Below are 27,912 nucleotides of genomic sequence, written 5' to 3'. Positions count from 1 at the left end.
TTTTGATGAAAAGGGGCCACTATTTACCAGTGTTCTGGTTGTAACAAAGATAACTAATTTGTCTCTGTGTATTGTTTTGATTGAAACTGACCACTTTGCACTTTTTTTTTATCTGAATAGAAAATAGAAAGAAGATCTTATCTACTTACATGGCTCTTTTTTTAAATACAAAGCGTAACCTGTAGCTAAACTTAAATTATTGCTTTAAGATGTTTTTTCCTCTAGAATCTTAAGCTGTTTTCCTGTAAGTCATGGCTTATTTATTAATTTCGAACTTGCATAGTCTTTCTTTGGTTTTTAATTTACTGAAAGATTTTTTTCCCCAAATATTCTATTTATTTATTTAAAAGATTTTATACATTTTACATTATGCGACTTTGTGTGTGTAGACGTCAGATTAGAGTAGATGTTTTTTCCCCTCATTGTTTAGGCCAATAATGAAAACCAGAAGGGTGTATGCAAATACCTCGAATAAGTCAAGAGTAAACTAACACATAGAGGAAGAGCATGCAGCAGTTGCAATTTCAAAATGGAGCATTTCACCAAGGGTATCAACTGATTATTATTTAACCAGTCAAAACAAGCTAGATTTTGGCCTCTCTTTTCAGTTTCATTTTCAGTTGGTTGCACAAGTCATGGTGAAACTGCCCTTTAACCGGTAACATAACTCTTACATAAAATTCATACATCACACGTCAGTAAAAAGCTGTTTCCAGATTTATATTGAACATGAACCATGGCCAGGATTCCACGATAGCTTAAACATAACAACAAAACAGGGTGTGGTGTGTACTTAAGATTAGCCTACTGTCTCAGATGCAGATGAGTGAGCGTATGTGTGTGTGTTTGTGTTATGCAATCTTCCATTGCATGTATTAACTGCATGCAGAGTGCGTGACAGTCCAACCAAGCTGATGATGCATGCACTCTGATTATCATATAGTATGCGGTTACACACACATACACACACACACACACACACACACCCCTTTTGCATGCACTGAAAGCACACATTAATTCAAAACAGGGCTCAAGGAAGGCACCCTACTATGCTTAAATAACATTAAAACTGAATTTGCATTGCAGAAATGTATATCTGGCACACTCTGTGTCATTGCATTGTAATTTCTTATTTTGACTAAATTATTCTTGACCCTTGCTGTTTGGTTGCAGTGATGGCAACAGGCATAATGAGCTCATCACATAGCTTGGTCATTGGCCTGGAGACCCCCACAGCTTGACCAATCACAGGCTAATTCGGTGACGTTGGACTTTTATCTTCGTATGTTAGATGTGAGAGGCGGGTTTAAGACTTCAGGTGACGTCATAATGAGTCTGCAGGAGCTCTGCGATTCGTTGGATTTGTTAAGGTATAAAACACATAAAAAAAGTATTTTGTGAAGTTGAATACAATTTTCTGATCAAATGACGTTTTAAAAAGTATATATAATTTCAGTTATTTATTTTAATTTGTAGTTGGTTTACGTAATGTGTCTTATTTGATTTGCTATCAGAATTTCCTCACGAGTTTATTTTAACACGTCACCTAAAAGTTTATAAGCATTTGCGCGTATTTGTGAAGATACGCGAACGTCTGCTAGCGTTTTCTTGGTTAATAGTAGATAAGTGTGTAGTGTTAATATTCTCGATTTCGCCCACCTACTCCCTTCTATCAGCCCTCCCTTTAATTCTCATTGGATGATGGGTTTCAGAATCGACCAGCTGTTTCTTGTTTTCCCATAACGTGATTCGTTGGAACGACGCGTCAATCAGTAGAACTTTGACAGATAGCTCCACCCTCATCAACGTTGCCGCGTTTCCAATTGGTTACTGTACCCTTTTGTGAACTCTGATTGGCTGAGGGTCTTAGTTGTCAGGCTTAGTGCTTCATTCACCATTTTGCGTCTGTAGAGTAGCCTGGAACCTAAACGGCCGGACTTTTTCTCATTCGGGAGGCTTTGCGGAAGAAAAACAGTCTTTGCAAAACCAGTCTCGGGTATTCCGTGGTTTCATCCGTTTCGTTTGTCGCATCGACGTTATTTCGACGACACTGTACATATTTGTAAGGTGAGTTGAAACCTTTGCTACAAATCTACCGTCTGCAAGCCTGCAGTGATCTGCCTATATTTTTAATGCTGTGTTTCTATACGACGCGGATCCTGTGAAACGGCTGTCATTGTTATCTACAGTATCTCACTGTTAGTTATTAATATTTTTTCCGGATTGAATAAAATGGTGGTGTGCATTTTAACATTCATTAAAAGGGAGGGGTGGAGGTGCACAGTCAGCCTAAAAACTTTTCTTACAGAAAATATTTGACTGACACTACAGCCACAGTGTAAACGAATTACTTCTATCTATTCGTTTGCCGTTTTTTGACTGTCACTACTCGGATCAAAAGTTGTTTAGAGCAAATCAAGGCGATTTTTTTATATTTTAACTTGGACATTTCCCTAAATGTGGCACACTCCCTCTCCCAATGTCGGTCCTTCTTTTTTGCGGGCCTGTTCTCTTCCTGTTGACGAAACATTGTATCCTCTAAAAAATAAATAATAAAAATGAAACAATTTTCGATCGGTTAAAATGTTGCGTCGCGGATTAAAGCCCGCGGCTGCTTTGATGTTGTCACCGTGAAGCGCATACGTGCAAATCTTTTACATTGTATTTTAATGTAAATGTTTCCTTAGTTATTATGACTTTTAGTTGTTTACGGTAAATATTATGTGTTTGACACATATCCATTAATGTTATGTACAGCGTCACCCTCGATTTAGGAGCCTGAGGGAGACGGGAAATTTGCTCTGCGGCCTTGTGTTATGGAGGAGGCCTGCGCCACTCGACTGTGTAGTAGGTGGTTGTAAGCGTAGAGTAGAGCACTACGACCAATAAAAGCGCTTGACACAGATACGGCGGTGCACTACTCAGCAAAAACTTTCGCAAGTTGACGACAGCAGTGCCATTGTTTATAGCAAACAAGGGACTTTGTTTAAGGGTGAGTTTTTTGGGGAAGCTGCTTCTGAGTTGAATAAGTTTATCTGGAGTATCTTCGTTGCGTGGAAACCTTAGTATGCAACTGGTACGTGATAATAACAATGAGTTGTTACAATTAGTTAATAAGGGTCAGCAAGTTTGTGTATGCAGTTGAAAGACCAACAAGGGTGGAGTGATTGTCCAGTAGTTTAAACTTGACTTATTTACACTTTATCTTATATGCATTGGAATAGTTCCCATTCCCAAATTTCCTAAATACGATTCTCATGACTCTACAGAAGAGATAAATTGTAACTTATGATTCTCTTCAGTAGTAGGCCTACTTGGTGAAGTGTTTTAAAGTTTTGTTGAAGGTAATGTACTGCATAGTATCAAAGATTTGCATTCTGCTGGCAGAGTTGTATTACAGTGCAAATGGCAGTGTGGTTAGTGTGGTTTCTGCTCACAAGAATAGGACAGTTTTGCAGTACGGACTCATTTCATCTTAATAGTTTATAAAAAGAGGCTGTGCATGTTTAGGCCTTTAATTATAAAATAGTAATAACTAATGTTTCATATTCCGGTAATTATCTTTAAGTATATTAAACATATTACACAGTCGTACATCCTTAATGTACATTTTCAGATATTCAAACCTTAATTCACATTCGACTTTATTCAGATTTATTTGTAATTGTCTTGTAGAATACTAAATGTGTTGTTGAGACATCCAAGTGTCTAAATTTATTTATGCAAACGTCTGTGATGATAAACAGGATATTTGGGTTTAGGTGTTACATGGCCCACACCGAAACCAGTTTAGATGGTAAATGAAAAGGGTCTATTTTGGTGGGAGGAAAGAATGTTTAAGTAGTAGTTTGTAATGTTATGGCATTGAACGTTGAGGTGTAGTAGTGCTGTGACAGGAAATGAGGACTGTAGGAGTGGATTGCCTGTGTAACAAATGCAAAAAGGTCATTTGAAAGAGCGAGCAAGTGAGAGAGCCTTTAGAGTCACAGAAATACCACTGAACAAGGAATTCCCCCGCCTCTTCTGATCCAGCCAAGAAACCAAAATGTGTGTGTGACTTGTCTGGGCAAGCTCTTTTCTTTGTGTTCAGTCTTTTTCAAAGTATTCAGTGTTGTAAGTTGTAACATCTATGTCATACAGCAGTGTTGTATAAATTTATACTTGATTAGGCTATAAAACGATAGCTGCTGTGTTGGAATTTATTTTGGCATATGCTTTGTTTTCAGATTGAGCATTGTAGTATTGTATAACGATCCATCTGTATACTGATCCCTTCTTATGCGCTGTGTTTCATTACAGGGTCTAATTTAAGAAGGAAAGGACAGAGCGAGCAGGAAGAGGCTGGGACACAGGCAAAAGGAGAAAAAAAAGAAGGGGCGGGATGCAAGAGAGAAACGGACTGGAAGAAACTGAAAGGCTGGGACTCGTAAGAAATCAAAAGGATTAAAGACTCTTAAAGCTAGATAAAATGAAGCCCATCAAAAAACAAGGGAGACGGTCACCACCCTCCACTCGTGCCAAAGGCGTTAAGAGAAGGACAGCAGATTGTAGCCCACAAGAAGATAAGAGAGAAACAGAAGAAAAACCCCAAACTTCACCTACCTCTCCCAAGAGACATATCTCCTCAAATTCTGACTCATCACAGGAAGGGCCAGTGAGAAGCGGATCTCCAGAAAAGGAGGGTATCCAAAGTGACATAGCAGGGGTATGTGGGAAGGCGGATGAACGGCCTGGGAGCTCCAAGTCAGCCGGAACACAGAGCGATAGCAACAGTAGCACGGCCAGTGCCAGCAGTAGCCCCAATCCTTCTAGTCGCAAGACGGCCACTTTTAAGGCCCGTGTGCCCAAGAAGAAGTACACTTCTGAGCACTTTGCTGGAAACCATGGTAACGCCAGCACTCCCAACACACCCCCACAGAGCAGCCACAGCAGCTCTCACAACGGTGCTGATGCTAGCCAGGGCCCAGCTGACTATGCTACACACACAGACACACACAGCCAAAGCCAGCTGGCTGAAGACAGCATCGCTGGGTACTCGCACAACAGTTTAACTGTGCCTACAGTAAGAGCTGCATCTGAGGGAGGAGAGAGGGATGGTATAAGCGCATCCAGCCCACAGCGTTGTTCCTCCACAGATACAGCCAGTGAGCACTCGGCTGACCTAGAAGGGACAGCTTCAGGACTTGATTCTCACCATAAATCCCAAAAGCCACAAACACATAGCACTTCAGCACCATCACAGGAGAGCCTGTCATCTTGTTTAGATGGAGTCCTTGCCAAGGGTCTCAAGAATCAGAGAGTTTTGGCACGACAGGGCTCTAGATTAGGGGATGGATGGCCTCCCGATCGGGGCCGAGATATGTCAGGAGTGTTTCGTGCTGGCGTTGTACGTAGAGTCGGCGAGGAGCATGGGATTGTGGAGGTGCAGCTAAATGGAGAGAAGACCATGTGCAAGTACCCTTTTCGAGTGGCTACAGATTTTGTCGACCTAATTTTAGATGCACCCCCTCCTGGAATAGCCCCAGTGGCTATAGGCACACGAGTTTGCATTCCCTTTGGGGGAGGCAATGAGGGGAGTGAGGGAGTGCAGCAATGGTACAGAGAAGGCATAATCACTCAAGTTGATCAGCATCCTGCTGTGTCTTTCCCGTACCGTGTTCAGCTACGAGAGGATCTATCTGATGAGCGAAAGGAGAGGAGAGGTGGAGAGGAAGATGGTAGGGGGATCAATGCTCAGGCTGTTTGGGTCTCACGACAGAATCTACGCCTTTTGGTTCCTCCTTGGGATTTAGAGCCCCCCCAGCCAGCTGATCCAGGGATTGGTGGTAGGAGGGGGAGAGAAAGAGAATGGGAGGAAAGAGAGGAGATGGAAGTTGAGCAGGAGGTGGTTCGGCTGACCAGGCCATCATATGGAGTAGAGAATTTGCTGCATCCTGTTTCTGTACCTTTTACATCACCCCTTTCTTCATCCTCTACTGTTAGCACTGCCATCACCCCTGTACTCAGTGTAGCTCCAAATAGAGACTGGGAACATAGCAGAGAGAAGGATCACGAGAGAGATAGAGACTTGCAAAGGCACTTCGAAAGAGAAAGAGAGAGAGAAATGGAGAGGCACAAACATCATCCTCTTCATCCATCCACTCCAGAGGAGGACATGGAGGTCAGCCGTCTTAGCCAGCACATTGATGGTGGCCTCACTGCAGCCATTGGAAACAAAGCTCTAGGGGTTCCTTCTCAGCATAGACCCATTCTTTCTAAACCAAACTACCTCAGTTCTCACCCCCACCCCCACCTTTCTATGGTGAGAGGCCTCAGCACCCCAATTGCCCCCCACCTGCAACTTGCTCCTCATCCAAATCATCCCCCAGTAGTCTTGGGCCTGGACTCAGCTACAGGGGCAGCAGTTATTTCCTCCACACCCCAAATGCCTCCCCTGCCTCCCATTTCTTCAAGAGCCTCCCTGGACAAGACTCCTGGCTCCAATTCACACAGTGCTTCTGGAGGGGGTGGATCTAGCTCCTCTTCCTCTTCATCACGTTCCCGCACACCTCTCACGGCCGCTCAGCAGAGGTACAAGAAAGGTGATGTGGTGTGCACCCCTACAGGCATCCGCAAAAAGTTCAATGGCAAGCAGTGGCGTAGACTATGCTCCCGTGAGGGCTGCTCAAAAGAGTCGCAGAGGCGTGGCTACTGTTCCCGCCATCTCTCTATGCGCACCAAGGAGATGGAAGCTGGAGGTGGAGTAGGCCGAGACAGAAGTGGTGCCAGTAGCACAGGCACTCTGACACCTGACATGCGTTTAGGTGGACGTACCAGCAGTGAGTATGACTGGGATGACAACTCACGAGACAGCAGTGAAGCCAGCAGCCGTGGAGGGGACTCTCGGCCACGTCTGGTTATGACCTCTCTCATTCCACAAGAACTGTCACGAGATTTGTCCCGTTTTGACTTTGATGAGTGTGAGGCTGCAAATATGCTGGTGTCACTTGGTAGCTCACGCTCATGCACACCTTCCTTCTCACCTGTATCTAATCAGTCACCATTTTCCCCTGCACCGTCCCCTTCCCCCTCTCCACTATTTGGCTTTCGTCCAGCTAATTTCAGCCCTATCACAGCACCTTCACCTCTGACCCCTCGCCGCCCTCGTCACCTCAGTGGCCCGAAGATCCCGGGCACCCCCAACACTGAACGAGAGCGCCACCTCTCCGGCATTGTGCCCACCTTCCAGACCAATTTGACATTCACCGTCCCTATGAGCCCCAGTAAACGCAAACTGGATGCCCCACCACCTCCAATACCCAGTGCATCAGACTATGTTAAATCTGATCCCCAGATGAATGACCCTACACTTGGTTTGAATGCAGCAGGATTCAGGGTTATGTCTCCCCAAAGCCAGCCTACAACCCCTTCTTCTCTTTCATTTTCTCGACAGAGGAGCACCACAAGTCGGCCGTCATCCTCTGCTGCCTCTACCCCTCCCCCCATGTTGGTTTCCCCCACACCACCCTCACCCCTGCCACAGGATCCTAGCTCACGACGCATTGTTCCTCTGCGCGATTCACCCGTTATTGTTCGTAATCCAGATGTACCACTCGCAAAGTTCAGCGATGGTCCCCTGGGTCGTAGAGGAAACTCGCGCTCAAGAGAGCACAGCCATCATCCTCACTTAGCTGTGGGACTCCAGGCCCCTGTGCCTATTAATGGCGCCACCACCAACGGAGCGGTTCTTCTTCGGAATCCTGCGCCCACCTTAGTCTTGGTGACCTCCTCCCAGTCACTGACACCTGTGGCTCCCGGACATCCCACCCATTCAAACTCCACCACTTTAAATGTGTCTACCTCTAATACTGGCCCTGTCCTTGCAATATCTGGTTCAGGAGGAAAAGAGCAAGAAAGAAAGCCAGGTGGCCATGCAGATGCAGGTGGTGGTTCTTTACCACAGCCTGTGGCTTGCCATCCTTCACCAACCGCCCTGTTACCCCTCATCCTACCAGCTGAGTCCCCTCATCCTGCTCCTCGCAAGGACATCATTATGGGACGACCTGGCACTGGTAAGAACCATGGAAGATAATATTGAAAATATAAAAATTAGGCCTTCACAATATTGGGGGGGGGACTATTTTGCTCTTCTGCAATATGTGAAATATTGGATGGCTTCACCAAATTACTTAAATAGCTCCTTGTGAGAGGAATAAATTTGCATTAATGTGCATTTCTCATATATCTCTGGGATGGCAACTTGAGGAAAATAGTTGCGTTATGGTGTTGCATACCTATTGTTAAATGACCAGATCGTTGTAACCGTTTTAATAGCTACCAATGTGTCTTTTACAGGTGAAATGTTATTAAATCTATATTTTTTTCTGGCAAAGGCAACCAAAATAGTCACTTTTGAGGAAAAACTACTCTAGGTGTTCTATTGCTGATGCACAGATATACGTGTTGATACTGAAACGATATATGGTGCAGCCCTATTTTAAAAGATTGTTGACTATAATCATCCACTGAGTTTATACCATGTACACTAATCAAGGCTTGTGCATTCTGTGCCTTTGTAGCATGGTTGAAACGGAAAGAGAACTGATGGCAGAAAATCAAGAAAGCATTGGAATTTAATCAAGATCAGAGTAGATTACGAGTTTTCTGCTATTTTTTTTTAGAAAATGACTTTCACATGCGCCTTTCACAGAAAGAATTTTATGCTAAACATGCTAACACCTTGTCTCTAACAGAAAGACAACGTGTTACCTTTGAGAAAATACGTTTTACTCTGAGTTTATCTGTACAGCCTAGAATCCGCTCTCTTGTTGTCTGAAGGACACAAAGACACTTTCTGTTTTCCCTCCTGACACTTTCCAAAAAATAAGGGGGCTCAGAATTGGTATGCGGATCAGTAGCAGGTGTGTGTCTGCCTGGGTGTATGTAGTTAAGAATGCTTTCATGGTCAGTGTTTCTTTAGACACATGCAGCATGTCTGAAATGAAATACAGGAACTTGTCCAGACATGCACAGCAAAACGGGGATTAGTCCTCTGTGATACTCGCGAGATGCACAGTTGACTGGAATGACAGATGCCCATGTTACATACTTATCTATCGTGGTTGATGCTTAAGAATGAATGGCTTTTACTCTCACAGGAACGTTCTGGCAGAGAAAGGTGTTTGTTTTAACAGTTCCCTCTTAGGAGAATAGAGAAGGGTGTAGGGTTTCTGAAACAGTCGCATATGTATAAAAGGATTGTTTGTTTCTGCATATAGTCTGGACCAATGTTGAACCCCGCTCTGTACCGGTTTTCCCATGGCATTCATTGGTTCCTTTTCTGGAGACAAGCCAATCAAAAATATCCATGCAACCTACAGACGGCCAAACACTTGTAAATCAGAGCAAAGGTAAATGTAATGAATGTGACTGACATTTTGACATTATTGATTGATAAAAAAAACACAGAGCACATGGAAATATTGGTGTTTACAGTTAACACATTTAATTTAATGCAGAACCACGCTGTGGAGTTGCGCTTGTGTCTGAGGGACGTGTTGACCAACCAACACCAGAGAGAGGTTCACCGACCTGCCCTCCTCCTTCTGCTGATGATCCACCCGTGGAGAGAGATGGAGGCGACAGTGAGACAGAGAGTGATGCTGATGATCTGTAAATATATACATTTACATCTCTTGACTGCCATTTCAATGGTGGTGGCCAATGATGATTAATAACACTTTATAATAAGTTTGTCTTTGTTAACAAATAGTTAATGCATAAATAATATGTTAATTTTGGCATTTAAATGTTAACATTAATTAATACACCATGAACTAACATAAATATCTGTGTTGACATTAACAAGAATTAATAATTAATGCTGAACAACTATACTGTTAATTGTTTTTGATCATGTTAGTATGTATTTACTCATTTTAACTAATACAACCTTATTGTAAAGTGTTACAAGGGATGCATAATGATTAATTGCAATTTATCTAAAACTGAATAAAAGTTTTTGTTTACATCATATGTGTGTGTGAACTGTGTATAATAAATAGGGGTGCACCAAATCCAGATTTTTTTGGGTTCGGCCGAATACCGAATCCACTTTTTGAGAATCCAAAACCGAATACCGAATCCTACTCGCATCCTTATTCCATTAACACAGTAAAACACAATAATGAAGTAAACAACGTCCACAGCAGTGTATTTTTCATTTTATTTGATTTTAACGGTAAAAAAAGGATAGGCAACATTATGCCAGGATGACAAGTGGGAAAAACTATTTTGACAATTACCATAAGCCTATTCATAATGAAAGCGATGCGGTGTGATGTGCTAGTTTTTTCCAGGTGCTTCCACGAAATGTGAACCGCCCCTAAGGCTCACCAAAAATTATCTCTATGTCAGCACCCGATGTGTGTAATTCACGGCTGCATGACGTCGACCAGTGTAGCGCAAGCCTAGGGTTCGGTGGAAAAAAAATCTAAGATTCGGCCGAACCCGAACCCCGTCAAAAAGCCCAGTATTCAGCCGAATCCTGGATTCGGTGCATCCCTTATAATAAATTTGTATAAATAAATGCACACACATGCATAAATATATTTAAGTAATGTTTACATTTGTATATTTATGTATAATTTCTATTATATATAAATATAAATACTTAAATATTCTTAAAGTTATACATAAATGTGTGCATATTTATATAAACATAATTATTATACACAGTTCACACACATATGTGATGTAAACCAAAACATTTATTCTGCTATGGATTAATCGCGATTAATTGTTATGCATTCCTAGTTACAATATATTTATATGAAAACTTTATTCATGAATTACTTAAAAACAGGAAGTTCTTTTGATTTACAACATAGTTAACACATTTTATACATTTAAAGATTTGATGAAAATTTACAGAATGTCATGTAAATGAAACAAATGTAAAGTATTTAAAAAATATATATTTTTAATATATTAATATTAAATTAATATTAATTCAATTAAATAATTTGTTAAATAGTTAAATAATAATTTTAATAAAAAATACTTTTTAATTTGAAGATGACCCATTTAATAAATTTATATTTAATTTATATTATTTCATGACATTTTGGGTACTTATTTTATTCAATTGTTTTGGCTACAAACATTTTTTCCTTCACAATAACTCTTTTTCTATTGTTTTTAGTTTTTTTCAAGGTGGAGCCCAAGATTCTTCTCCATCCACCGGTGCGAAGCGACGCTCACAGTCTCTCAGTGCACTGCCCAAAGACGGTGACAAGAAGGTAAATTTTACATTTCAATTTTTTTATATGTTTTCAATCCATACCTCATCATCAGACAGCATTCGTCTGCTTCTAAACATGCATGAAAGCATTGATTCTCTTTCATGTCTATTTGAAACAAACCAGTAATGGCTGATTCCTGTTTTTTCTCTATTATCACTCGCACCTACATAAAGAGGGAAAAGGACCACATCAGACGCCCGATGAATGCCTTTATGATCTTTAGTAAGCGGCATCGTGCGCTCGTGCACCAGCGACACCCAAACCAGGACAACCGCACGGTCAGTAAAATACTGGGCGAGTGGTGGTACGCGCTGGGACCCAAAGAGAAGCAGAAGTATCATGACCTTGCCTTCCAGGTACACTCAGTCTCATTCGAGTAAAATATTGTTATATATTACATTAGATTAAAAAGCAGTAATGCAAATGTACCTCCACAATTTTCTGTCCCTAGCTGTCCCCGGGGCAGTACCCTTTCAAAAAGGACACCTTTGCACCTAAAGACGTCAGATTAGTATCGCAAAGATGCTTATTGGTAACAAAAAGATAAATTTCTTTACCTAAATGGTACATATTAGGACCTTTATAATGGGTACTGCCCCAGTGATAGCTTGGGAAATTTTTTGACAGTGTAGTTTTTAAATTAGTGCTCGACTATCTGTTTTGCAGTGGTTTTTAACTGAATCTGATGATGCTTAATCAACCTATTAAATCTATAAATGCACTTTGTTATTATGAACATATAATCTGTGCACATTATTCTAAAGAAAGCATACGTTTTCTTCTGTAATCTAAAACCTAACCCCTGTTGTTTTTCATCTTTCAACATCTCATGTCATATAGAGGCCATATTTCACAATTCAGTCATTAAGTAAAACAAGTCACGTCCCATATTTTTTTACCTGATAAAAAGAGGACACATTACAGATGTTGACTCTAAATGCAAATCATCACGATGTTTAAATTGGGTTCCGCTTGGTTGGTAATTGAGGTTTCTCATCTTTGTCATTTTTATAGGTGAAGGAGGCACACTTCCGGGCTCACCCTGATTGGAAATGGTGTAACAAAGATAGGAGGAAGTCTCTGTCTGAGGGCCGGGGAACTCCAGGGGCCAAAGAAGCTCGCGAGCGCAGCATGTCTGAAAGCACAGGTCGGTGTGGGTGTTTGTTTTTGTGCGTGGGTGTTTGTTGGTCTTGTGAAACTATGAGGGCATGGTAGTGTGAAAGAGATTGATGGAAAATTAACCCATTGCTCTCCCCAGAGGGCCATCCTGCATCTCAGGGGCCAGAAATCAAAGGAGCAGGGCCCAGCTGGAATTCACCCCGATCTGACGGTCACGGAGGGCAGCATCAGCGACCTCGTGCATTTTCCCAGAGCGCTGTACATAATCTGGAGAGTAGGGTGGACGAGAGAGAGCTAGAAAACGACGGTCTGTTTCCACCCCGTCGCCCTGCTGACCATCTGTTTCGGAGACGGGTGAGTGAAGATGTGACCAGTGATGAAGAGCGTATGGTGATCTGTGAGGAAGAGGGGGATGATGATGCCATAGGTGAGTGAAATTACATATGAAATATTTATCAATATAATCATAAAGACTCTTACAGCCAAAACCTCCGGCTTTAATACTTTGTTTTTGTTTGTGCTGCCAAATATGGAAAGCATGTTTATTGAACATTTTTAGGGTTAGGCATTTAAACAAGTATGTGTCAAACTGTGGCGTGTCACCTCGCTTTGCGTTGTGCAGTAAATTGTTGAGTTGTTGAGAAGATGCATGTTAAAGGCGGGGTGCATGATTTTTGAAAAAAAAAACATTTTGGAAAAGGAGTCAGGCCTAGTACCAAAACACACTTGCAACCATTCAGCAGTAAGGGCCATGTCTACTAACCAACATCATTGCCTGGGTTGTGTATGTGTGGGGCGGGTCTGTCAAAAGAAGGTCCAGACAGAGATCATGCACCCCGCCTTTAATATTTTCCTTACTGATAAAACATCAACACACACTACATTGAAGAATGGACCTAATATGACCTGAATAACATAAAAATGTAAAGGGGGTCTTTTAGGGCAGCAAGTTATGCCGTGAAAACAGAAACATAATATCGCAATACACATATGTCAAAGGTTTTTAATTACCAAATGATCTTCAAGATGTATAGATAGTCTTTTCCCAGAAAGAATGTGAAACATGTATGTTGTTATATAATTGTCAGCTTTTAAATATATTTTATTATTATTATAGCATAACTGTATTGCATATCTACTTTGGCCGAGAAGTGCTAAACAAAACAAAAATCAATACAACAAATCGAAAACACAAATGCAAATTTAAAGTCAAAAAACACAACAACAAATCCAGTGACAAAATAAAAGTCAGAAAACAAAATAACAAATTAGAAAACACAACGACATATCTACAAACTGTGTTCTTACACTGCAAAAAATGCCTTTCTTACTTAGTCTTTTTGTCTTGTTTTCAGTAGAAACATCTAAAAATTCTTAAATCAAGATGGATTTTCTTTATGAGCAAAATGACCTAAGAAAATAAGTTTAGTTTTTAGACAAAAACTATACAATTTAAGTGAATTTGTGCTTAAAACAAGCAAAAATATCTGCTAATGGGGTGAGAAAATTTAGCTTGAATTAAGTGTTTAAGAAAAAAGGAAACTTATTTTTAGATTTTTTTCTCACCCCATTGGCATATATTTTGCTTGTTTTAAGTTAAAATTTACTTAAACTGTATATTTTTTGTCTATAAACTAGTCTTATTTTCTTAGGTAATTTTGTTTATCAAGACAAATCTTCTTTATTTAAGAATTTTTTGATATTTCTACTGAAAACAAGACAAAAATACTGTACTGCTGATTGGGGGACACCTCTGTCAATCAAAATGCTCAAAGTCAAGCAAACACACTACTTGCTTCACTAATGCTTTATACTTGTATTTTTTGAAATTGTAAATACAGTATAATAGCTAAACTATTGCTATCTAGCCTATAATAATGACTGCAAACAGACTTCTTGTCTGTCTCACTTTACATGTTAAACAGCACGACAAGCAGATGAATAAATGATGCGCATTTGCCACCAGCTGGACATGGGTGGGCTTTACATTTGTGAGTTACAATAAATCACCCTCAGTGTAATGTCAAAATGATGTATGGCTTTCAGATTTTTCTGTCACTGCAAAAATAGTCAAAAGACAGAAAATGTCTGGTTAACATGACCTTTGCCGGCAATGTCTATTGACACAAGGTAAATAGTTTTCTGTCGCCTCTCTTTTAAAACTTGAATATTTTTACACCAAAACTGCAGAACGACGGCCACATTTGAACCCACAGTACGGGCAATAGCTTATTTACATGTACACATTGTGCTACTTGATTGACAGAAGTGTCGTCCATTCAGCAGTAACTATTTAATTTACGCAAATGCATACCTTTTCCGGTTTGTAGATTTGTTTGTTTTGCACTTCTCAGCCACTGTACATAGTGTATATCATACCATTTAACAATTATCGCATATTGCATTTTCCCTTCAATATCGTGCAGCCCTACAGGCTTTTTTGGCCAGAGAACAAGCGAACACCTACTTCCACCTGTTTTTACTCAATATTAAAACCCCATTAAATGGTCTAAACTGTAATAGATGATGCTGCTACGTGTGGAATGTGAAATCCATCAGAAAATGATTATATTTCTGCGATTTGTTTCCGAGATAAATCTTTCGCATACCATTCTCATTCTCTCATTCTTGACTAAGATTTTCCTAAGAAATCCCTCTCTACTGAACACTCACACGGTGTTTACTTTGAGGGTTCAAAAGTAGATTCATATAAAATATTTTTCATTTAAAAGATTAGTCCATTTTCTTAAAAAAATCCAGATAATTTACTCACCACCATGTCATCCAAAATGTTGATGTCTTTCTTTGTTCAGTCCAGAAGAAATTATGTTTTTTGAGGAAAACATTCCAGGATTTTTCTCATTTTAATGGACTTTAATGGACCCCAACAGTTAACAGTTTTAATGCAGTTTAAAATTAAACTTTCAAAGGACTCTAAACGATCCCAAAAGAGGCATAAGGGTCTTATTTTTGGCAAGAAAAATAAAAAATATGCACTTTTAAACCACAACTTCTCGTCTATCTCGGGTCCTTTGATAAGCCAGCGCAGCCTCGCGTAATACGTCATCACGTCAAGAGGTCACGGATGACGAATGCGAAACTATGCCCCAATGTTTACAAGTGTAAAGAGGACCGTTCGGACGTTGTTGTATGTGGAATGACACTAATGAATGTTTTTTTTGGTCAGTTTATTGTTTCAAATGGTCCGCAAATGTGCATTTCATATACGTAACACGTCATTATGCAATTACGTTAGGCCGGGCTGGAGCCGGAGGAAGAAGAGAAGTTGTGGTTTAAAAGTGCATATTTTTTATTTATTTTACTTGCCAAAAATGACAATCGTTTCGCTAGATAATACCCTTATGCCTCGTTTGGGATTGTTAAGAGTCCTTTGAAACTGCAACTTTAAACTGCATTAAATCTGTTAAGTGTTGGGGTCCATTAAAGTCCATTAAAATGAGAAAAATTTTCCTCAAAAAACATAATTTCTTCTCGATTGAACAAAGAAAGACATCAACATTTTGGATGGCATGGTGGTGAGTAAATTATCTGGATAAAAAAAGGAATAATCCTTTAACATTTTATAATTTAACATTTTAAATATTTATCATTTAAGCAAAAGCCTAGCTTTTTTATTAGCAGTAACATCTAGATGTAATTTTTTTTATTAATAACAAATAAATGTTTAAAACATTTATACTTAAAGCTTTTAAGACTGTTATTAGTAATTGTCACAACTTCGACAATCTCATGTCCCGCCCCTGAAAAAATAAAAAGACAATTTTAAAGTTTCAGTCCCTTTCAGTTTTTCTAGATTTACTATTTATAGGTATGTGTTAAAGTAAAATGATCATTTTTGTTTTATTCTGTTAACCACCGACAACATTTCTGCCAAATTATTAATAAAAATTATGTTTTTATTTGCATTTATTTACTGAAAATTAAAATGGGGAAAATATGGTCAAAATAACAAAAAAGATGCAGTTGTTTTCTCTGCAGTATTGAAGATCGGAAAACAGTTAAAATTAATTTCTCGACAACAAAATACAAATGTTTTTACATGTATTTTAAGACTAGGATCCAGATTTTTTGTCACATCTTTCATGGGTCTTGTCATGCTCTCAGTCATTTACATTTGCTGTTGGGTCACTTTTGAGGTTTGCTTTTTGTTGAAATTCAATAGAAACACTGGACTGAAATGGTCACAATACATCTAGAAATGATGATTAAAATCAAGACTGGAGTGGTCTCTCAATTTTTTCAGCGGATGTATAAATCTTCATATAAATGGTGAATAGTATTTCCAACAAGCATGTTCACATCAAAAGAATTTTTTTTTTTTTTAAAGTGAAAATCACTTCACTGCTCAGCTTTCTCACCTTCATCATAGTGATGTATATTAGCTGTGATCTCTCGGTTTCATGCATCGCTGTGATTTTTTCACAGACGACGCATTTGCTGAGGGCTCTATAGACTTGAAGTGTAAAGAGAGAGTGACAGACAGCGACGATGACAACGACCATGCAGATGAAGCCGACTGCAAGGTAAAGCTTTACACATAGATACGCATGTGACAGCAGTTGCCTACAGTGTTACATACTATACTTTAACTAAAGCTATTTTAAGCATATTCTTTTGGCATTTTCATTGAGAGGCTGTCTGTGTTATCATCCTCCCACATATGTAGACCAGAACAGATACATTTCTGTTGAGATTTCATCTGTAAAAGGCCATAGATTCCTTGTCGAAAAATATGCTTTGCATTCGACGAGCCTCATTACCATAGCAACAGAAAAGATATTTGCCCTTGCATCATTATTTACAAACCTGTGTTATTTTAACATCGCTTCTTTAAAATTAAGTTCGCTTTTTATTTTATTTTTTTAGCGCCCCTTCCATCCTGTCCATTCCTCGTTGGCGTTTTCTCCTGGAAAAGATGGTCTGGAAAACATGGAGAAGAAGAAAAGGAGGGGAATGGAGGGAGCAGAGCAAGAGAATGGAGGGCCCAGGGAAGGGAAAGGAAGAGAAGGTGGACTCATGGGAGGAGGTGGAGGGGGACAGGTTCCTCCTCACCCTAATTCAACCCCAGTGGCTAGCATGAGTGCTACATTGCCTCGCGGTGCAGAGATGTACCATGCACAAGGCCCTGTCAGGATGGCCCCTACCATAGTGACCAATGTTGTTCGGCCCATCACGAGCACCCCTATCCCCATCGCCAGCAAACCAGCCGACGGAAGTGTCCTGCCATTTGACGGAAAGTCCAAGCTATTGATTGGTGCTGGTGGAGCGGCAGGGGCTGGGTACATATCCTCTTCTTCTCCCAAACCTAACAGCCAAGGAAGTTTAGTTACCGGGCTAGTCCTGGGAGGCCCCTTTTCTAACCAGCCCACAGTTCAGCTTATTACCCCGTCCCATCCTACTCCATGCAATGGAACAGCCGGCAACAGTGCCGTACCCCTTCCCATAATTCATCCTCAATTCCTTCCCGCTGCCTCTATCACAACGTCTAGTGGTGGAAAACCCGTGACGCAGGTGCAGTACATCCTTCCAACGCTGCCCGCAACAACCAATCCTAACAGTCCTTCCTCTCAGCAGCCATCAGGTGTCCTTGCTTTGACCAATGCTCCGCCCACTCACGTGACACTAGCCAATGGGGTACACTCAGGGGCAGGCCATGGAATTAGATATGCGTCTGTCCCAGCAGTGGGAGGAGTCAGCCCAGTAGGTGGAGGTAAGGGGCATTTATCTCAGGTGAAAAAACTGGGCATAGCATTAGATTTATTCACGCCAAACTGAGGGTGTGTGAACCAAATTTCCTTCAGATGCTCTGTAAAAGATGCTAATAGGGAGTAGAAATTAAAGGGCCATTCCACTTTTTTTGAAAATATGCAAATTTTCCAGCTCCCCTAGAGTTAAACATTTGATTTTTACTGTTTTGGAATCCATTCAGCTGATCTCCGGGTCTGGCGCTAAAACTTTTAGCATAGCTTAGCACAGTCCATTCAATCTGATTAGACCATTAGCATCGCGCTAAAAAATTACCATAGAGTTTCGATATTTTTTATTTTATTTAAAAATTGACTCTTCTGTAGTGACATTGTGTACTAAGACCGACGGAAAATTAAAAGTTGTGATTTTCTAGGCCGATATGACTAGGAACTATACTCTCAAACTGGCGTAATAATCAAGGACTTTGCTGCTGTAACATGGCTGCAGCAGGCGTAGTGATATTACGCACTGCCCGAAAATAGTCCCCTTGGTTACTTTCAATAGCAGGGGACTATTTTCGGGCACTGTGTAATATCACTATGACTGCTGCAGCCATGTTACATCAGCAAAGTCCTTGATTATTACGCCAGAATGAGAGTATAGTTCCTAGACATATCTGCCTAGAAAATCACAACTTTTAATTTTCTGTCGGTCTTAGTACACGATGTAACTACAGAAGGGTCAAGTTTTAAATAGAAAAAATATCGAAACTCTTTGGTTATTTTTTAGCGTGATGCTAATGGTCTAATCAGATTCAATGGATTGTGCTAAGCTATGTTAAAAGTGCTAGCTCCCGACCCGGAGATCCGCTGAATGGATTCCAAAACGGTAAGAATCAAATGTTTAACTCTAGGGGAGCTGGAAAATGAGCCTTTTTTTCAAAAAAAGTGGAATGTCCCTTTAAGACCAAAAGAGCTCCATTTCATACAACTTTTAATAGAATCATTCAGGGATATTTAGGTAACTCCGAGATCTGGGACCACGTAACATTGGCCTATACTAAATCAGTATTTTCATTCTTGTTTGCAGTTCAAGCACAGTCTCCAGTCTTGCAGAGCAAGATGCTGGTTCCCATGGCAACTGTCGGAACCGGATCCACACCTCCGCAGCCTATTTCCCTGGTGGGCCCACCCCTTCCTGTTCAAAATGGGGCTCAACCAGGAAGCAAGGTAGATTGGCTTGTGTTACTAACACGCTTCACAAATAAGTATTATTTGTATTTTTACGAAATGCATCGGATGATGCAATTCATTTCAAAATATATATTTCTGCTTTACAGATCATTCAAATTGCACCAATGCCTGTGGTCCAAGCAAATGTGCATCCTGGAGGATCAGTGCATACTGGTAGCTCCTTCCCAGTCTCTATGGCAACTGCAGCTGTCATGGCTTCTGGCCCCACCCCTCCGCAGACAGTACTTTTGACGCCACCACCTACAAGGTGAAGTACTGGGTCTTGAAACATCATCCTATTAGCCAGTCATAGTTTACAGATAGAGAAAAGAACAGGATTGGCTCTGGTTGTGAAACAACACTGCAAGCAACAAGAAATGTAATTAGCTTGGCCAAATCAAGATGACCCTAAAGGGGATCGCACACCGGCCGCGCCGCTCAGCGCCACGCCGCGCCGTTCAAAATCAACTGAACACATTGTTTTCTATGAGTGTACGCACACCGGCGCCGCCAGGTTGCGCCTGTCCGCGCCACCCAGCTGTGACTCAGGAAGTTGTTCAAATCCCTGTCGTGCCACACAGCGCCACTCACATAGCTTAACATTAAATAACATCATATTTGCCCCAAATCATTAAGGATTAACATTGGCTGCTAACGTATATTTTGCATTTTGAAGTAGACGCTATCTGACGAAGCTCGCGCTATTTAATGTGCACTTCCGGTTTACAATACCTCCGAGTTCTGCTAGGCGCGACGCGACGCGGCCCTGCGCGGCGCTGAGCTGCGCGGCTGGTGTGCGATCCCCTTAACCTTCTACCTTCTTTCTGTGTTTTGTTCCCTCAGGATCACATATGTACAGTCAACTCCTGGAGTAGCCACACCTCTACCATTGGGATCTACACCCGCAGTCTCCTCCGCCCAACAGGCTCCATCACCTGCGGGTCCATCATTTTTGCAATCTCCAATGGCGACACTTGGCTTTACTGCAATTGCCCCAGCTGGCCAGACTTTGGTGCAACCTATTGTTGCAAGTATGACACTCCTATAGACCAATAGTATTATGTCATCACATAACATACATGTCATTTTACAACATACATTTTTGGTTAAAAATAAGCTAAAATAAGTTATCGAGCAAGTACATAAACAAAAAATGTTGACAACTCCCTTACCAAAGTTAAGTATGTTTTTTGGTGGTGTCATAAAAGGATCTTATTATTATAATAATACAACCCCTTAATCTGCAATATCCAACCACGGCACTGCCATTTAGTGCAGGGAGAAAGATAGACAAAATAATTGACAGGACAATTGAGTTTCAATTTCAACAAACCACCATCATGGGGATCAGTGTTTGCATTTCATCAGCTCATTTGCATTTTAAAGGACACACCCAAAACGGCACTTTTTGCTCGCACCTACAAAGCGGCAGTTTTAACATGCTATTATAAATTATCTGTGTGGTATTTTGAGCTAAAACTTTACATGTGTACTCTGAGGACACCAAAGATTTATTTTACATCTTAAAAAAATCTCATGACATGGCACCTTTAAAATTCGTTTCTACCACAGGTCAGCCACCCTTCCTGGCTCCATGTCCGACCCCAAGCGGTCCGTCACAACCTGCACAATCCTCAACAGCCACCCGTCAGCTCGTAACTGCCATTTACCCAACTGGTAGCCACACCGGAGGGGTTGTGTCAGTAACAGCCGTGCCTCACAGCTCAGCAAGTTCTGCATCGACACCAGTGACATCTTCATCACCTCAAATCAAAACCTCAAACGCGACTGCGCAGCAGGCAGACGCGCAGATACAGTCTCAGGAAAACATGCAGATGGAGGGTGAGAGAGGACCAGAGTCTAGAAAAGATACAGAGACAGAGAGAGAACAAATAATGTCAAAGGATGGGCATCAGATACCATCTAGTGGTGTGGAGGAAGCGGTGCAACCCACTGGTACCTCACACACATATACAGGTAATGCAGTATTGGCTTGTGTGGGGTTATAGTTTTTTATTTTTATGAAAATTATATGTAAATCTGATATCATATGTAAAATGTTTTCACAGGTCAACAGTGTGAAGGGAAGGATGATGGAAACAAATGGAGCAAAACAGAGAGAGAGTACGAGAGAAATACTGAAGGGGTCTCGTCTCAAACGGAGAGAGCTGAGAGGATGAGCGCATTGGAAGAAGAGACAGAGACTCAAGCGGAGACCAACAGCAAAGACGTGAGATTATGCTTCGGTCCACTATCCATTTAGCTAAATTTACACAGTTCTTATCTCGATCTGTACTCATTTTCTTTTTCAGGCAGGACGGAGGGACGCCTGTGCTCTGGACCCTCCACCGCCTCCTGTGCAGACTGACACCCCTTCCACTAAAAAGACCAAATTTCGCCCACCTCCACTTAAAAGCACCACTGATGCCGCTGACAAGTGAGTATTAGTTTAATTGAAACCAATGATGATAGACTTTATGCAAGCATGCCAACAAATGTGAATGACTACTAGTTTGGTTAAATATGTAGACAGTGTACATGATTTGCTAACTTTTCAGCATAAATAATTGATCTCAGCCACAACCGGTGGTAAAAAATTACTTAGTTTTAGTTTTTATTCGTTCACAGGGTGTTATTTGGCTCCTCCTTTGAAGAGCGTCTTGCGGAGTTGCCGGAGTTCAAGCCAGAAGATATACTGCCCTCTCCCAATCTACAGAGTCTAGCAACTTCACCTAGAGCCATACTGGGCAGTTACCGCAAGAAGAGGAGAAACTCCACAGGTGAGAGCCTGAATTTTTTCGGTGTGATGAATAGGTAGCCTTAAGCAGTGTTCGAATTGAGGAGGGGCGCTGAGGTGGTCCCGGATCTCCTATAAGCATAAAGGGACCCCCTATAAAGCACAAAAATATATATAAGGGGGGTCCCAAGATTTTTATTAAAATTAAAATACTACATGATTTAAAAATCCTCGTGCTTAAATAAATATACTTGAATAAATATAAACTCTCAATTGCGCCTCATTCTGTTTTCTGGAGGAATTGACAGATTTTTAGATTTAGGATTGGGTTAGGGACTTTTTTATTCTTCTCAAAATATATTTCACACTAATTTGAAGGGTAAAAATTGTTAGGGTTTGAGTTAAGGGTAATTTGGGGCTTCTTTGATTAAAACGTTGAACCAGGACAGTGGCAGCCGATGCGAAGCTCGTCAAAACATGTATTTAGCCCGTCTATACTATTTAGTTTAGTATATTTTGTGAACATTTATCATAACCGGTTTCGATGTGCAACACACTGCAAAAAATGACTTTCTAACTTAGTATTTTTGTCTTGTTTTCAGTAGAAATATCTAAAAATTCTTAAATCAAGATGTATTTTCTTGATGAGCAAAATGACCTAAGAAAATAATACTAGTTTTTAGACAAAAAATATACAAATGAAGTGAATTTGTGCTTAAAACAAACAAAAATATCTGCCAATGGGGTGAGAAAATTTTACTTGAATTAAATATTAAAGGAAAAAGAAATCTTATTTCACAATTTTTTTTCTCACCCCATTGGCAGATAATTTAGCTTGTTTTGAGGACAATTTCACTTAAAAAACTTATTTACTTAGGTCATTTTGCTCATCAAGAAAAAGCATCTTAATTTAAGAATTTTTAGATATTTCTACTGAAAACAAGACAAAAATACTAAGTAAGAAAGTCATTTTTTGCAGTGCAGGCACTTATTTTGACAAGACACATGATGCACATGGTTCAGATGACGCAACAAACACATATTTGGAAAACACGAGCAACAAACATGACACTCCGAACACATATTTTGAATTCGCGCCCCTCGGAAGAGCACTCACCAGCCAGGATCACTTCTTCCTTAAAATACCATAGACCTTTTCATTCTATTTACATTAATTACACCATTGCAACTAGGGATGCAGCCATTAACCGGTTTCACTATTAACCGCGCTTTAAAATGTCACGGTTAAGTAACCGTAAAGCCTCCGCTACATCGCGTGTTTTTGTTTCACGCACGCACACACAAACAATATCCACAAACCACCAAGATGCGCGGCGTGCAACATGCTCGTTAGCGCACTGTATGACAAAGCTCCGCGTTCAAAAGAATATGTGCGCTTGAAACGTCTCTTGGTTGTTCGTGCATCTTGTGTGTGTGTCTGTGTGCGTGCGTGCCTGCACGGGTGCGTGAAAGAGCCACACTCCAATCGGTCTGTGCAGCATTAAAAACCTCCTCCTCGCGGATCAAACCCGGGCGGGGCTCCTGGTGGTCTGACTGCATTTAATTACATTGAATTATTTTAACGCGTTAATGATTAATGAATTAATAGCATGAGTTAACATGTTAAAGCTGCCAGTCCTAATATTTATATTTGATTTTTGTTTAATATTAAGCTACACCTGTCAAAATGACTCGCAGTACCCAGTCCAGGATGACCCTGTGTTGTTATTCGTTTTGAGAGGCTCTTATCATTTTTACTAATACTTCAAACAAATCAAAATAATATACATTTATTCAGTCCAAATATAAAATAACATTTATTCAAAAGATCATTAAAATGAATAGCCTACAGGTTTCAAAAGGCACCTATACTGTTTATGTCAAAGCCAGCTAGGTTATTATTATTATCATGTGTCCAAGAATTGTAGAAAAAATACACAAACTGAAAATACAAAAGAATTTAGCAATTGTTCAAAAATGTATTCATGTGATTTTTTACATTAATGTTGTTAAATGAATGAGTCCATAATAACCGTAATAACCGTGATTATTTATCAGACTATAACCGTAACATCAAAATCTATAATCGTTGCATCCCTAATTGCAACCAACATCAATGCCGTAGTTTTACTTTTTTCGAAAAATATGCAATGGCCGCTATATATGCAATAGCCGCAAAATGTCACCTCACAAAAATAATGATATTGACTGAATGCTCTCAGCACATATTATATGTTAATCAAATACCTTATCTTCAAAAAAGCTCAATCTCAGCCTCACACTTACGAAATACTGGTTTGTTGTCAGAATTTGACATGTATACAACCTGTATATGGCAGTCACACATAGACTATAAAAAAAGATAACGATGCCAGTTCGCTCTCTTCCATTGGTGAAAAGTAAAGCCGCCAGTGTCCTGATACGGCGCTGACATCTTGGGTCTTGAGTCTGCGCAGTAGCGATTTTGGGACCAGTCCTGCACAGTAGTGAGCAGGAAGTAAGGCTGCGAAATCAAGGCCCCGCCCTCGCAGAATGCGCATATCACAGCTGTCAATCATGATGTCACACCACTCGCATTAACTAACTAAAAACAAACTTATTTGCCACAAAAACTTGCATGGGATTTGCAGCTAAAGAATTTGTAAAATAACAATAAAATGACAAACGTGACATTTATAAATATAAGGCATTTCAGTTACTGACTAGTAACTTTTTTATTGGCTTTAAAGAGAAATTACTGAACCTAAACAAAGGGGTTTTGCATCTGAACTTTTCATATAAACAAAACTGTTTCTTGTTTTCTAGATCTAGATTCTGCTGATGACCCAAGTTCACCGAGGAGGAAGAGTCGCCGTCTTTCCAGCTGCAGCTCGGAGCCCAACACACCTAAAAGCGCTGCCAAGTGTGAAGGAGAAATCTTCACCTTTGACAGGGCCGGTGAGCCTATTTTTATTTTGAACTCCATTACCTTGTTAAGGATCAGTCAAGTGTTTACAGACAGAACAGGTGTGTCTTTACGACTTTAACTCATCAATCATCGGAAACGTCATCCGAAAAAACATTTATTATGTCAACGCGATTTCTTACATGTCCTTATTCTTTTTATATTTCTCTGTTTGTCAGTTGGAGAGACTGAGCATATTTTGGAGGTGCCACCCTCGTCTTTGCGTCGCATGCTGGACCAGCGGCGGGTTCTTGTAATGCAGCTGTTTCAGGAACACGGCTTCTTTCCCTCAGGTAACATCGGATTTCTTACTATGCAAGATTTATATGCAGGGTTAAAACTATATATTATGTACTACATATAAAGTTAACCTGCGCTCGTTTTTTTTTTTTAAGCGCAAGCCACAGCTGCCTTTCAATCTCGCTACTCCGACACTTTTCCCAACAAGCTGTGCCTGCAGCTGAAGATCCGCGAGGTGAGGCAGAAGATTATGCAGACGGCCGGCAGTTCAGACGTCTTGGGGCCAGGAGTCTCAGACCCCGCCTCTACTCCAGGATCATCCAATCCAGCACCCAGGGAGAATTCTGAGCCAGAAGAAAGAGGGAGGAATTCGGAGGAGCCAAAGAAAGACGCGGGCGATCCGCAGGACGCGAAATGAAGAACGACGGAAAGGATAACCGGAAAGACGAATGTAGGGATGGAACGTAGAAACCCATAAAACCATTTTCGCCGACGATATACGGCTCTTGTGGATGTGGATTTTGCTTCATTTCTATTAGGACCGGTTTTGTTGCCGTTCGTTGATGTTTTGTTCTTATATGCACAGTTACACATATGCTTACGGCCACACACTTTATGCAATTACATAGAAGCGTCACTTTCACAACTTGCACAAGAAACGCACTCGTTTCGCATATGCCACTCACGTTAGGCAGTCATTGGTCCGCCTCTGCACATGGGGGCGTGGCTTCACTTTCTGTCTGAATTTTAGAGCCCTTCAATGCTGCACGACAGGCAGCCTGTCGGCACATGCTCAGTAAGCCCCGCCTCGGCGAACTCGCCACACGGGGCTAGCACAGATTTTTATTGAGTGTACTGAATGTTTTAAGAGAAGTTAGACTGTTTGAGGTAATGGTAACTCTCGATCCAAAACGGGGAGGGGGGGACAAATGCGTTTGCACTTTTATTCGCGAGAGACTGAGACGGAAAGCAATAGCCGGGGAGGAGCAGGGTCTTCATCCGAATATTACACCCCCGTAGCGGGGTACATGCATTGGCTGTTACTGTTCTTCAGCGTGGGCTGTAAATTTGAAACAGGTTTTCCCAGAAGCGACAAACTCGTGAGTCACCTAGACCAGCGGAGCAGAAACAGAGGCTACGGCGATGGCAAAAATCGCATAACGACAACGCAGCACCCTCAGAAGAAACAAACGAAATGAATAGAGACACTACCCCTCTTTGAATCAACATGTAGTTCTTAAGCTTTGTCGTTTTGTTGTTGTGTCGTAATGGTGGATTTGACTGATCTATTTTTTTTGTATTAGCTTGCGCCTCTCCTCTTACTCTAGTAATATTTTCAGCATGGACTAATCCAGCTATCTAAGTGTTGGAGCGATTACGTAAAAAAAAAGACTCTGTTTTAGCCTCTTAGCTGAAGCTCCTCTTCTCTGGCCGCCAATTTAGGGTTTCCTCGTACACTGTATATAACCGTGATGGCTGGGGAAGGGGGGATAGGGTGGGCACAAGGCTCTCTCTGTTTGTTTCTTCTTTTCTTTCTTTCTTTTTTATATTGCAATCAGGTGTTTGCACAATATGTGGTCCTAGACCATGGTTTAAATCAGGAAAGTATTTGTTTTTAGATATTTAAAAACTAACCAATAACTTGGTTCCATTTTGTTCGATTCTCCCTTCTGTATCCCTTAAGGAGTCCCCTTTATTTTTTCACGTCCTTAAAACTTTTAACTGAAGTGTTTATGGAAAGCGTCACTTTAAGCGCTGGTCTGGAGTCAGAGTTTGGATTCAGGATTACACAAGGGACGGCTGACCCGAGACCAGCGCTGGGGCGGCATTTCTCAGGATCTCCTCTTTCTCGCTCTGCCTCTTCTTCTTTCATTGGTGCAATAGGACGTGTGGGTGGGCAATTTTTTGAAGTAGATAAGTCACCTATTAGTGCCATAGATTTTCACTGTACAAGCTGTTATAAAATGATATATATATTGAAACGAGAGAGGAAAAATATATTAACTTTTAGAAGTGAGTATCGAGAGAGAAATCCAAACTGAACAAACTAAAAAAAAAGAAAAATTTAACCTAGCACTTTTTGCGTCTAGTTTTGCTGAAAGAGAAGGAGTGTTGAGTATAAAAATGCTACTCTGTCTTCACTTGAATGTGTGACATTATAAATGTATGAATATACCTATATATTTCTATATGTCCATGATATACAGATGTCTGTGTGTGTGCGAGTGATTACATGCACCTTGACGAAACCTGTCCCCTAGCAAAAGCTATTCATATTTTCCCCGAAAAGCAACGCAGCAGCACTTCTTCAAAAGACTGTTAGCATATGCCTGTTATCTGGTGGCTACTGGAGAGATGTTCAATTGTTGTTCAATTAAAAGGTATATGTAACCATTTAACTCGATACTTATTTTTAAGCACTTGTTTTATCCTTTCCCAGCGACAGACGAATGCTTGCACACACACAAACATACCTGCACATGTATGCGTGTACAACTTATGATTGTGTATCCAATAAACTGTCTTTACTTTGGAGAAAGGAGTTGAAAGAATGAGATGGGTGAGTGTAAACTCATCGACAGGCATGTTGACCATGTGCAATATTTCTAAACAAGAGATTATTGAAAAAATTAAAGACCTAACACAATT

General features: G+C 40.7%; 1 protein-coding gene across 1 annotated transcript; it reads left to right on the top strand.

Annotated features, from left to right (window-relative positions):
- The first annotated feature begins 1,902 nt into the window (after window positions 1-1,902).
- Window positions 1,903-27,912, top strand: cica (capicua transcriptional repressor a). Its single transcript, XM_065286458.1, has 20 exons — window positions 1,903-2,067; window positions 4,300-8,051; window positions 9,258-9,389; window positions 9,498-9,651; window positions 11,183-11,279; window positions 11,456-11,638; window positions 12,297-12,429; window positions 12,541-12,828; window positions 16,848-16,945; window positions 17,289-18,132; window positions 19,200-19,339; window positions 19,450-19,610; window positions 20,186-20,373; window positions 20,915-21,319; window positions 21,412-21,572; window positions 21,655-21,779; window positions 21,971-22,122; window positions 24,885-25,016; window positions 25,203-25,316; window positions 25,419-27,912. The coding sequence occupies exons 2-20, from the start codon at window positions 4,469-4,471 to the stop codon at window positions 25,679-25,681; spliced, it is 7,353 nt and encodes a 2,450-aa protein (XP_065142530.1). The 5' UTR covers window positions 1,903-2,067; window positions 4,300-4,468; the 3' UTR covers window positions 25,682-27,912.

This window comes from Paramisgurnus dabryanus, chromosome 19, assembly GCF_030506205.2.
Source record: "Paramisgurnus dabryanus chromosome 19, PD_genome_1.1, whole genome shotgun sequence".
NCBI lineage: Eukaryota > Metazoa > Chordata > Actinopteri > Cypriniformes > Cobitidae > Paramisgurnus > Paramisgurnus dabryanus.
Note: the sequence above shows the minus strand (reverse complement) of the source record. Positions and strands in the feature narration are given on the sequence as shown.

Coding starts and splice junctions, on each gene's coding strand:
- cica (XM_065286458.1), top strand. CDS start 4,469: ATGAAGCCCATCAAAAAACAAGGGAGACGGTCACCACCCTCCACTCGT. Junction 21,780..21,970: donor ACCACTGATGCCGCTGACAA/GTGAGTATTAGT, acceptor ATTCGTTCACAG/GGTGTTATTTGGCTCCTCCT. Junction 25,317..25,418: donor ACACGGCTTCTTTCCCTCAG/GTAACATCGGAT, acceptor TTTTTTTTTAAG/CGCAAGCCACAGCTGCCTTT.